The sequence below is a fragment of the Macrobrachium rosenbergii genome, chromosome 6, assembly GCF_040412425.1.
Source record: "Macrobrachium rosenbergii isolate ZJJX-2024 chromosome 6, ASM4041242v1, whole genome shotgun sequence".
In the NCBI taxonomy this organism is placed as follows: Eukaryota; Metazoa; Arthropoda; class Malacostraca; order Decapoda; family Palaemonidae; genus Macrobrachium; species Macrobrachium rosenbergii.
This window is the reverse complement of record NC_089746.1, coordinates 51,100,304-51,112,902: the sequence shown is the minus strand read 5'-3', so window position 1 is coordinate 51,112,902 and position 12,599 is coordinate 51,100,304. Positions and strand designations below refer to the sequence as shown.

Genomic DNA, 12,599 nt, shown 5'->3' with positions numbered 1-12,599 from the left:
CGCTGGGAGGCGGGAATCGGGGAACCATTCCATTTTCTATTCAGATTTTCTCTGTCGCCGGTACTGTTAACATCTGTTACAGTACCTCCGCCTCTGGATTTCGTTAACTTGCTTATTCCCACTTAAGTATTCTCTTGACTTTTGGTTTTGATTCTTGGACTGTGGATTGGCACACGCTTTTTCTGGATTGTTGTGGATTTTGCTTATGACCTCTCTTTAACTATGTCTGGTTCTAGTTCTGCTAGTTTCCGTGTATGTTGTATGAGTGATTGTAAGGTGAGGCTACCGAAAGCTTCGGTAGACCCTCACTCTGTTTGTTTGAGGTGTAGGGGGCATGTTTGTCTTATAGATGATCGATGTAAGGAGTGTGAACCTTTATCGGATGCGAGCTGGAAGTCGTATGATTCGTATGTTCGCAAGTTGGAGCGTGACAGGGTTAGGAGGTCTTCCTCCAGGAGTGTGTGCAAGAGTCAGGGTATTTCCTCTCCTGATATTCCCAACGTAGTTGATGTTGCACCTGTCCCTGTGGTTTTGCCTTCGGGCCCTGATATTGTGTCTGTGGAGGGTTCGGCCCTGGCGCAGATCATGAGTTCTATCCGTGCGCTCGAGAACAAAGTGACTTCTCTCCAAAGTGCTGTGAAGTGTAGTGCTCCCCCCAGTGTTGTGGAGGGGGCGTCAGATCGGCCCCATAATGCTTCTAGGCCTGGACCGCTGTCAGACTCCCAGGACTCAGGGAGAAGGCATGTCGAAAGCCGCAAGAAGGTTACGGGGGCTTCCCACCGATCTGACGTCCCTTCGGCAGTTCCTGTTGTCGCTTCCCAGGCTGCCAGAGATCGTGCTTCGGCGCGCATTCTCAAGGACTGCTTTTCGTCCTCCGAGGCGTCCTCCCCGCGCAAGGGGTGGAATTCTCGTAAGGACTCTCGTCCTCTCAAGAGGAGTCGTGTTCAAGAGGACGCTGCTCGTCAGTCTTCTTCGTCGGCTAGCTATTTTGATGCCTTTCCACCGCAGAAGAAGTCTAGGATTTCGTCTGATGAGGATGTTTCGGAGCGCCCCAGCCGCTCTATGGAGAGAACCTTTCTTGCTCCTGTGAGGAAGAAGAAGGCGTCCCCTCGCCCATCGTCTTCCCATAGGATTGTCTCTCCTCCCAGACAGGATTCTTCGCCTGCTAAGAAGATTTTGTTGGAGATGCAGCGACAGTTGTCTTCTCTTATTGCCGAGAAAGACTCTGCTCCTCGTCGTCGCAAGGACTTGACTTTGCCTGTCAAGAGATCAAGGAAGTCTCCTTCTCCTGCTCCGCGTTCGTCGTCTCCTTCTCCTGTTTCGTCGCCTTGTCGTCCTGTTAGCTCTCTTGCTCCTCGTCGTGGCGCCGTCGACAGGGACGCCCGCGAGCTTCTTCCCGTGGCGCCGCCGCTCTTCAGGACGCTTCTGTTCAGGACGCTCGTCGGGACGCTCTTCCGGTTTTTGGGCGTGACGCCTGTGACGACGCTCTTCAGGACGCTCTCCAAGACGCTCCGCTGGACGTTCCTTCGGTTGCTCTTCAGGACGTTCCGGAGCATTCTGTTTCTTCTGAGAAAAGGAGATCCCTTCTTCGGATTGGACCTCAAGGCCTTCGTTCCCCTAAAGTGTTGGGTGACTCGTTTGCTTCTCCGGCTGTGGCGGGAGAGGTTTCTGCCGATTCGGATCCTGCTGAAGTCGAGCTCTCGTCTGCTTCCTCTTCTTCGGACTACCAAGTTTTGACCAGCTTGCTTAAGGACTTGTTCGGGGACAAGTTTAAGCCTTCGGCTCCTCTTTCTCCTCCTTCTCAGCTAGCTTCCTCCAAAGCTAGGAGAGCTCCTGGTTTTGAAGATGACTTCTTCTTTGGCGACCAAGAGGGCTTTCAAGAAAGTCAACATGTGGATGGAGGAACGGAAGTCCCATGGCAAGACCTCTTTCGCTGTGCCTCCGTCTAAGCTTTCAGGCAAGGCTGGTATGTGGTATGAGACGGGAGAAGATCTCAGCCCTAGAGTTCCTTCCTCTTCTCAAGGGGATTTTACCAGTCTTGTCGACGCCTCCCGTAGGTCTCATCTGCCTACTGCTAAGGTTTCTTGGACCTTGTCAGAGACCGACCACCATCTCAAAGGTCTCTTCCGCACCATGGAGGTGTTTAATTTCTTGGACTGGTGCTTGGGAGCCTTGGATCTTAAGCTTCGAAGCTCGGACTCTATTACTTTGGGGGAGCTCTCTAGTGTCCTTAACTGTATGGACAAGGCAGTTAGGGATGGATCTGAAGAGCTGGCGTCTCACTTTGCAGTGGGGCCTCTTAAAGAAGAGGGCCTTGTTTTGTGACTTCACTGCTAAGTCTGTCTCCCCTTCGCAAAGGGCAGAATTATTGTTCGCTCCCTTGTCCAACCATCTGTTTCCCCAGTCCTTGATTCGGGACATTTCCGCTAGTCTTAAGGAGAAGGCCACGCAAGACCTGTTGGCTCATTCTTCTCGACGTCCTCCAGCTCCTTCTTCTTCTTCGTCTGCTTCAGTGTTGTCATCCAGGAAGAAGAAGCCCTTTCGTGGAGGAACTTCTTCCTCTAGATCGTCTCCGCGAGGAAGAGGTTTTACCAGAGGAGCGGCCCCCTCTAAACCTAGGGGAAAAAAGTGACTTCTTTCACCTCCAGACACCTGTAGGAGCCAGGCTTTTTTATTTTGCGGAAGCCTGGAGAACACGAGGGGCGGACGCATGGTCTCTAACTGTCTTAGAGAAAGGTTACAAGATCCCCTTTCTCATGTTTCCACCCCTTTGCACGTCGCCCAGGGATCTGTCGCCGTCTTACCACCGAGAGAAGCAACAGATTCTTTTGGACCTCCTGGAGCAGTTGTTAGAAAAAAGAGCCGTGGAACAAGTTCTGAAGTTGGATTCTCCGGGGTTCTACAACAGGCTTTTCTTAGTCCCGAAACAGTCGGGAGAGTGGAGACCGGTCCTAGATGTAAGCGTCTTGAATCGTTTTATTTCAAAGGACAGATTCAAGATGGAAACGCCTCAGACGGTTCTAGGGGCCTTAAGACCAGGGGACTGGATGGTCTCTCTGGACTTACAAGATGCGTACTTCCATGTTCCCATTCATCCTCAATCAAGGAAGTACCTGAGATTTGTGCTGGGGGGACGAGTCTTCCAGTTCAGAGCTCTCTGCTTGGTTTGTGCACCGCTCCCATGATCTTCACGGTGATCATGAAAACGTTATGAGGTGGCTTCACCTGGCGGGTGTTCGAGTGTCATTCTACCTGGACGACTGGCTCATACGAGCCTCTTCTCGGGGAGAAGTGTCTGGAGGACCTGACTTTCACACTGAATTTGACGAAGTCCTTGGGACTTCTTGTGAACCAAGAAAAGTCCCATCTGATCCCGACGCAGTCCATCGCTATCTGGGGATTCAGATGGATTCAGTGGCTTTTCGAGCTTTTCCATCCCGAGAACGGCAACGGCTTTGCTTAAGCAAAGTTTCGTCCTTTCTAGGGAAAGAAACATGCTCGGTGAGGGAATGGATGAGTTTGCTGGGGACCATTTCCTCGCTGGAGAAGTTTGTTTCCTGGGAAGGCTCCATCTCAGACCTCTCCAGTTTTTCTTGGCGGAGAACTGGAGGGACAAGGAGAATCTGGAAGAGATTTTCATGATATCTCCTTCTGTCAAGGATCATCTGAAGTGGTGGTTCGACCCCCTTGAAGCTTGCAGAAGGGGTTTCTCTTCGCCTTCAGAGCCCCGACCTAGTGTTGTTTTCCGGCAGCGTCCAGGGAAGGATGGGGAGCAACACTAGGAGGGGAGGAAGTGTCAGGCACCTGGAGAGGGGAACAGGTGTCCTGGCACATAAACCTCAAGGAATTGGGTGCTATCTTTCTGGCTCTTCAATTCTTCGAAGCCCAAGTGGCAGGCAGAATTGTCCAGGTCAATTCGGACAATACCACAGCTCTAGCGTACCTCAAAAAACAGGGGGGTACTCGATCTCGTTCCCTGTTTATCCTTGCGAGGGAGATCCTGCTCTGGACTCATGCTCGAAGAGTCACTATTCTCACGAGGTTCATTGCGGGAGTGGAGAATATTCGAGCAGACCTTCTCAGTCGGCAAAATCAGCTGCTACCGACCGAGTGGACTCTTCACAAGGAGGTATGTTTAGAGTTGTGGAGAATTTGGGGACGTCCTCTAGTGGACCTCTTTGCCACGTCCAGGACGGCAAGACTTCCCCTTTATTGCTCTCCTGTCCTAGACCCAGGAGCGTTAGCCATAGACGCCCTCCTCTGGGACTGGAAAGGACTCGACCTTTACGCTTTCCCTCCCTTCAAGATCCTGGGAGAAGTGATAAGGAAGTTTGCAACGTCAGAAGGAGCAAGGATGACTCTAATAGCCCCCTTCTGGCCAGCAGCGGATTGGTTTCCAGAGACCCTGTCCTTCCTAGTGGATTTTCCAAGAACGCTTCCATTGAGGGTGGACCTTCTCAAACAGCCGCATTTCAAGAGGTTCCACCAAAACCTCTCCGCTCTGAGTCTGACTGCGTTCAGACTATCTCAAAGTTGGCCAGAGCAAGAGGCTTTTCGAGATCTGTGGCAAAGGCCATCGCCAATGCCAGGAGACCTTCTTCGAATGCGGTCTACCAGTACAAGTGGTCTGTTTTTCGAAGATGGTGCAGGAGTAAAGGAGTTTCTCGTCCACGACCTCTGTACCACAAATAGCTGACTTCCTTTTTTATCTGAGGCATAAGAATAAACTGGCAGTCTCGACGATTAAGGGCTATAGAAGTATGTTATCGGCAGTTTTTAGACACAGAGGCCTGAACTTGTGCGATAACAAGGATCTTCACGATCTTTTAAGATCCTTCGAGACTGTCAAAATTCCTCAACTCAGGACACCTTCTTGGAATCTGGATGTTGTCCTGAAGTTTCTTATGTCTAGTGATTTTGAACCTCTGTCTTCGGCTTCCCTCAAAAACGTGACGAGGAAAGCTGTCTTCCTAACGGCTCTGGCGACAGCTAAGAGGATCAGTGAAGTGCAGGCTATTAGCAAACATATTGGCTTTAGGGGTCCTAATGCTGTATGCTCCCTAAATCCTTTGTTCTTAGCCAAGAACGAGAATCCTTCAAACCCTTGGCCCAAATCTTTTGAAATCAAAGGTTTGACGGAAATACTTGGGCAAGAGTCAGAAAGAGTCTTGTGTCCTGTCAGGGCTCTTAAGTTCTACTTAGCCAAGACCAAGAATACTAGAGGCTCATCGGACAATCTGTGGTGTTCGGTGAAGAGACCTGATCTTCCCATGTCCAAGAATGCCTTAGCATTCTTTTAAGAAGTGTTATTCGAGAGGCTCATTCCTCCTGCTTAGAAGGTGACATGAGACTTCTGAAAGTAAAAGCTCATGAAGTTAGAGCTATCGCGACTTCCATGGCTTTCCGAAAGAATATGTCTCTGAGTGATATTCTTGGTGCTACCTTCTGGAGAAGTAATTCAGTGTTAAACCGCATTACTTGAGATGTGAAGACGACATTTGAAGACTGCTCTTCGCTGGGACCGTACGTTTCCGCAGACACTATGTTGGGAGAAGAAGGCAATACTCATCCTATCCTTTAGGGGTTAGGTAGTATTTTTAATCTTGTTGTTGTCTATTTCTGGTTGTTGGGTGGCCATTGAGGTGGACATCCCAATTTTTTAGCCTATGCTAGGTTCTTTTACCTTAGATAGGGCGGTCAGGTGGTTGGTCGTTGCTCCTTCTCCCTCTCTGTATGGTAACATGATCTAGTCCTATTGTGGTCACGCCCCCTTGGACAGGTCATCTGGATCTCTCCAGCTTTATAGGTCCCTACCTTGCTGGAGACTCTGGATTAGCAGCAGCAGGCTTGGGTGACAGATAAACTCGAAGTCAGCTATGCTAACAGGTAAGGAACCAAGGCGTCATTCGCCTACATTTATTTGTTTCCTAAATCCTATTCTGTCTCTTCCCACCTCCTACGGTGGGATTCAGCTATATATATATCTGGCAGGTAAGTGTCATGAACAAAATGATATTTTAATGATAAAATAAGGTTTGTTCATACTTACCTGGCAGATATATATACTTTTAGTGCCCTCCCGCCTCCTCTTGAGACAGTGGCACTAGAAAATCTGAATAGAAAATGGGAATGGTTCCCGATTCCCGCCTCCCAGCGGCGGGAATGAGTACTAACCACCTGGCCACACTCAAGTGTGCCGCGAGTTTTGAAATTCTGTCAGATTTCGGAGAAATACAGCTATATATATATCTGCCAGGTAAGTATGAACAAACCTTATTTTATCATTAAAATATCATTTTTCAAAAAAATCACAGCACGCTTAGTTTTTAAGATTAAGAGTTCATTTTGGCTCATTTTTTTGTCATTGCCTGAAGTTTAGTATGCAACCATCAGAAATGAAAAAATATCATTATCATATATAAATATTGGAATATATGACAGCGAAAAAAAAAAAGGTGTATATAATTGTATACAAATCGCTGTAAGCAAAACGGTTAAAGCTAATGAGTTAATTTTTTTAGTTGTATTGTACACTAAATTGCGATGATTTTGGTATATAACAAATTTTAAAACGATCAAAGCAACACAGAGAAAATATTATCACAAAATGATGCATGAATGCATAACATTGCGGACGTAAAAAAATGTTTTTTCAAAAATTCACCATAAATCGAAATATTGTGCTAGAGACTTCCCGTTTGTTGAAAAAAAAATGAAGCTAATTGATTGAATATTACTATACTGTAAGTGTTTTAGCTTACAATTGCAGTTTTCGACCATTTCGGTCGAGTTAAAGTTGACCGAAAGTCGAATTTTTCTATTTATCGTGATTTATACGAAAATATTTCAAAAACCGATAAAAGCTACAACCATGAGTTATTTTTGTTGTATTGTACATAAAATTGCACACATTTTCATATATAAAACTTTATGTAACGACTAATATAAAACGGTGCAAATATTACGACAACGAGATTTAAGAATTTCGAGATGTTCGGCCGAGTTACAGCGCTAGCGTAAGGAAAATGTTTTTAAAAATTCACCATAAATCGAAATATTGTGCTAGAGACTTCCAATTGGTTGCCAAATGAAGGTAAATGATTGAATATTACTAGAATGTAAGAGTTTTAGCTTACAATTGCGTTTTTTACCATTTCGGTCGAGTTAAAGTTGACTGAAGGTTGAAATTTTGGCAGTTATCGTGATTTATGTGAAAATATTTCAAAATTGATAAAAGCTACAACCATGAGCTATTTTCTGTTGTATTCTACATGAAATTGCGCACATTTTCATATATAAAAGTTTTTGTAACGACTAATGTAAAAGATGCAAACATTACGACAACATGATGAAAGAATTTCTGAGATGTTCGGCCGAGTTACAGAGCGCTAGACGCGTAAGGAAAAAATTTTTTTTCAGAAATTCACCACAAATCGAAATATTGTGCTAGAGACTTCCAGTTTGTTGCAAAATGAAGGTACATGATTGAATATTACTAGAATGTAAGAGTTTTAGCTTATAATTGCGTTTTGTGACCATTTCGGTCGAGTTAAAGTTGACCGAAGCTTGAAATTTTGGCAGTTATCGTGATTTATATGAAAATATTTCAAAACTGATAAAAGCTACAACCATGAGTTATTTTCTGTTGTATTCTACATGAAATTGCGCACATTTCCATATATAAAACTTTATGTAACGATTAATATAAAACAGTGCAAACATCACGACAACGTGACGAAAGAATTTCTGGCGCCGACGTAAGGAAAATGTTTTTTTCAAAAATTCACCATAAATCGAAATATTGTGCTAGAGACTTCCAATTGGTTGCAAAATGAAGGTAAATGATTGAATATTACTAGAATGTAAGAGTTTTAGCTTACAATTGCATTTTTTTACCATTTCGGTCGAGTCAAAGTTGACCGAAGGTTGAAATTTTGGCAGTTATCATGGTTTATATGAAAATATTTCCAAACTGATAAAAGCTACAACCATGGGTTGTATTTTGCTGTATTGTACATGAAATTGCGCACATTTTCATATATAAAACTTTATGTAACAGCTAATATAGAACAGTGCAAAAATTACGACAAAATGACGAAAGAATTTATGAAATTTTCGGCTGAGTTACCGCCCATGCGTAAGAAAAAAGTTTTTTTCAAAAATTCACCATAAATCGAAATATTGTGCTAGAGACTTCCAATTTGTTGCAAAATGAAGGTACATGCTTGAATATTACTAGAATGTAAGAGTTTTAGCTTACAATTGCGTTTTTCGACCATTTCGGTCGAGTCAAAGTTGACGAAGGTTGAAATTTTTTGTAGTCGAATGTGACGGTACGTCCACTCGGCACCCAACAGACAATTTTAGTCGATTTATGATACGTCAATAGGCGTTTAAGGGTTAATTAAGTCTGACATGCATCTTCTTAAACAAAACTGCCTACAAAAAATTCTGCAAATTAGGGTTTTCCCTTCTCTTTTGACCTAAAATTACATAACTGTGTATCCTTCAGAAAAATCCATTTTTTTTCCTCTTTCTTAGCCTCTTTCCAACACTCTACCTTTTATCATTTCATTGCACAAAGGCTATAGAATTCTGAAGTCATAAAGATGGAAGAAAGCTCTTAGACTAATTGCATCTCTAATTAGTCTTTCTAGCGGGCTAGAGATGAGTTGGTCCAGTGATTGTGTTGTTTTCTTTTTTATCTTAAATATACTGATAATATTCCTTCATCTTGTGAACACGCATGTGCAACCTATTCATAAGAAGGGAAACTGTTAATCTCCTACTGTAGTCTAAGTCTTTGAAACTATTCAAGGTTTATCCTCCAAAACACTAGAAATCTCAGTTTTCTCTCATCATCAGCGATGTATGGTTTATGTAAGACCAAGTCAAGTTGTGATCTCTTATCCTACTGGGCTCATGTGTATGATCTCTCATGGACCAAAGGAAGTTTATGTACAGTAATTGCCTTCTGATATTTTCAGGTTTCATATCAGATTGGCACATATTTTACATAGATGACTGCTAATCTGTCCTCTCCCATAGGTAGGCAGTAGATGCTTTTCTCTCACCTTTTGTTTGCCTGTGTCCATCCCATTCAGGCAAGGAGCACTAATTTGTCAGCCAACTTGTGTAAAATATATAAAAGGTTAGGAGAATGTGAAACTTACCATTGCATCAAGATGCATATGAATATCAGTAGGAAGCAATCAAGGTAATTTTGGGGCAGAATTAATTACAAAAATTCATCAACTAGCTTGAGCATCAGATGAAGTTCATTGTTATTTACAGGTACTGTATCTGTCACAAGTTGCTGGGCAGTAAGTCTCACACAGGGAGCACAAAGAAAGTCTGTGTAGCTTTCATGCAATGAATTTGTCTTGTCTTTCATGTTCCTCCCTGTATCAAGAATTAGACTCTTTTTGCAGTACCCTAGGAAATAAATGACATTTTATGTAGGTGATGTTAAGGAATATGTTGAGGCTTTACAAGGTAAATAGTGCATTGATGAAATAAACTTGAGGGCCATGAAGGAAGAAATCAAAGGACTAATCTAAGAAATAGTGAAAACTGAGAGATGTTGAGATAAGAAGATTGGTCAAGTTGATTAAGTTTGAACTAGATAGTGACCCTTAAACTTGTCAATAAAATACTAATTCTTGGCTGATTACCTGTACACATCGTAATTAAAATAATAATTCTTGGCTGATTACCTGTACACATCGTAATTATAAGCTAAATACATTTTGAACAATCATTTACACAGTGAAAATGGGGATTTTGTGAAGATTGTTCTAACAAAAACAGATTGTATGACATCCATTCCTTCTATGTTTGTTAAACATTTCAGTACTGAGGGAAGGATGGACCACCAGGATTATTCAGCAAATGTCATAAGCTTCATGCATACATGAATAAGGACACAATAATAAATACAGGCGGTCCCGACTTACAGCGGGGGTTCTGATCCAGCGACGAACTGAAAGTCAATTTGCGCCATAAGTCGGTGCTTGGCAACCTAAGCACCACAACATCATAACTAGATACCTATTCTTATTGTAAGCGCCATTAATGGTGGTGCTTTCCGTAGGTAGATACTATTCTTTGATAAATGTATTTGAAAAGGCGCCGTAAGATCAGAAACACCGTAAGTTGGTGCCACCGTAGCTCACGGATGCCCTGTACATGTTACACTTGTGTGTGAAATAATAGAACATTATAAACTGAATAAATGGTTAATTGCCATGAATTTTTTTCCAAGATAATGAGATAAAATTAGATAAACTTTGTTTTTATATAAATTACATTATTGTTAATTTAAATTGAATCTTAAATGATAAGAATACAGATAAATAGAATTGTAATGGATCAAATTAATTCAGTGATTTGAATATGTATTTCACATGCGAATGAATAGAATTGTAGTGGATCTTAGTAATCCAGTGGTCTAAATACTTGCTTTTGTAAATTTTGATGAAGTCAGAAAGTAATTTCACAGATATATTCACTTTCCATTTAACCAGTTTAAAAGGTATTTCTAATACCTTATGTTTTTTCCCTGTTGTGTAAGTAAAGGTCAATGAATTTAACAAAAATACTTTCAGGTAATTAAGTATGGAGTAGTATCAAGACAAAGTTTAATTACTGATTTGCTTGACTGGGATACTCTTTATGTGGCAGGCCGTTTGCACAAGCCTGTGCTAATGCTTTACCAAGGTATGTATGGCTAATTCTGTTAATTTAATCAGCATGGAATGTAAACAAAATTAAAACATTTTTTTCATTTCCAGATTCTTACTACCTTCTCTGAAAGTCAGTAGTGATCAGTTTGAAGCTTGTTTGAACTTAAAGCTTTTGTAGCTTTTACAGCCACAACTATAACCTCCAACCTCCTAAGGTCCTGATTTGTTTTGTTTATTACCAATTATCTTACTGTACAAAGTCTTTTATCTCCCAAAATAATGTTGAGTAGATCTTCCTGAACTTACTTGAATGTTGTGGGAAATATACTGGGGAGGTTAGCTGAACCAAGGGCGAGGTATTCCAGTTAGGAGAGTATCCCTACTTATAATTATCAAATATGTATTTTTTCCCCTGAAGAGGGATGCATTTTGATGCTGATAAGTATGATACTTATCTCCCAGTTCAAGTCTCTTCTAGGATTTCACACAGGAATGGCAAGTAGTGTTATAGGAATCCTCATCATCTTTCACTTGGGTATTACTTAATCTTCAGTTTTGCTGTTTATTGTGTAAGTGCCTGCAGTTCCATTTTTTGTAAGTATATTTTATGAGGAGGATAATTTCTGAACTTTTTTTATTTTGATTTTTCATTTCATCTTTATTTCTATTTTTTATATGATAAAGATTTACTTATATATATGCCTATGTTAGCTTATCTGCCTTTTCACCATACCCTTATTTGCCTGGCTGTCATGTATACAGGCAGTCCCCGGTTTACGATGGGGGTTCCGTTCCTACTCCGCGTCGTAAACCGAAAATCGTCGTAAACCAAAAAATCTTTGAAAATCATAAAAAATCCTAAGAAAACCTTATTTTTAATGCTTTGGGTGTATTGAAAACGATATAAACTGCGTTTTTATTGAGTTTTTCATAAAAAAAAAATCCAAATTTTTATTATTCTGCCGTTTTGGAGCCATATTTCTTCCATCGGATCGGCGTACGATGCGTCGTAACCCTGGAACATGTGTTGTAAACCGGGAAATAATTTCTGGTGAATATATTTGAAAAGCGTCATAACCTCAGAACGTCGTAAGCCGGTCCCATCGTAAACAGGGGACTGCCTGTATATTGATGATGGGTTAATTATGAAGTCTGGGAACTGTTCAGAACACATGCCTTGGCTCAGTAAGAATTCCATACAGTATACAGTAAGCCATTCTCAGTAGTGGTACAGTAATCTTAATGATCCTTTTACTTTTTTTCAGATGATGAAAATATTACAGGCATAAATCTAGGTGATCATGAAGCTATGGTTGTTAGGTCATTTCCAAGTTCTTGCATTGTCTTCTTCATGAACCATGCATTTGAACTTGATGTGAGAAGCCAGAAAAATTTTGTTTGAATGACAGAGTAAAGTCTACATAGGAGGATCAGCTGCCTGAGAATGTCTGTCTGATTTCTACAGGTATTTCAGGTTGACTGATTGATGAAAATTTAGTTATAAAGCCAAGCCTTGGGAACTTCCAGCATTTCTGCGCTTACCACAGTGAAAAGAGGGAGTTGGATGGGTTGGACAGTAAGATGGAAGAAAGGAAGTTGGGACAGAGGACAAGCCTTTCTGGCTGGCTCTTCATTGTCCAAAAGCTATAGGAAGGATGCACCAATCTCAATTTAGTCAGATGGAAATTCCTGTTCTCTTTCAAGGGGTGCTGGCACATCGGCCATTGAGGTTTGCCTTGTTCACTTTGAGAGTCACTGCTTTCCTGTTTTGTCACTACTCTAGATTGTCCTTTGCTTCTCAGGTCTGGAATTTGTCTGTACTGGGTATGAAGAGAATTGTGGAAACATATGTTTGGTCAGGTTTTTTGTACTGATGTGAAACTTGCACAGATAGTAAGGTGGAAAAGAGACTGG

General features: G+C 42.0%; 1 protein-coding gene across 5 annotated transcripts in view; it reads left to right on the top strand.

Annotated features, from left to right (window-relative positions):
* LOC136839547 (phosphatidate cytidylyltransferase, mitochondrial) overlaps positions 1–12,599 on the top strand; it is a 45,492-nt gene that overhangs the window by 9,862 nt on the left and 23,031 nt on the right. For all 5 annotated transcript variants that reach the window (XR_010853375.1, XR_010853378.1, XR_010853376.1 and 2 more), the window contains exon 3: positions 10,608–10,719. Coding sequence is in view for 1 of the 5 variants with exons in the window: in XM_067105779.1 (XP_066961880.1) it covers positions 10,608–10,719 (112 nt within the window). In the remaining 4 variants the exon portion in view is untranslated. The remainder of the gene's footprint in view (positions 1–10,607; positions 10,720–12,599) is intronic.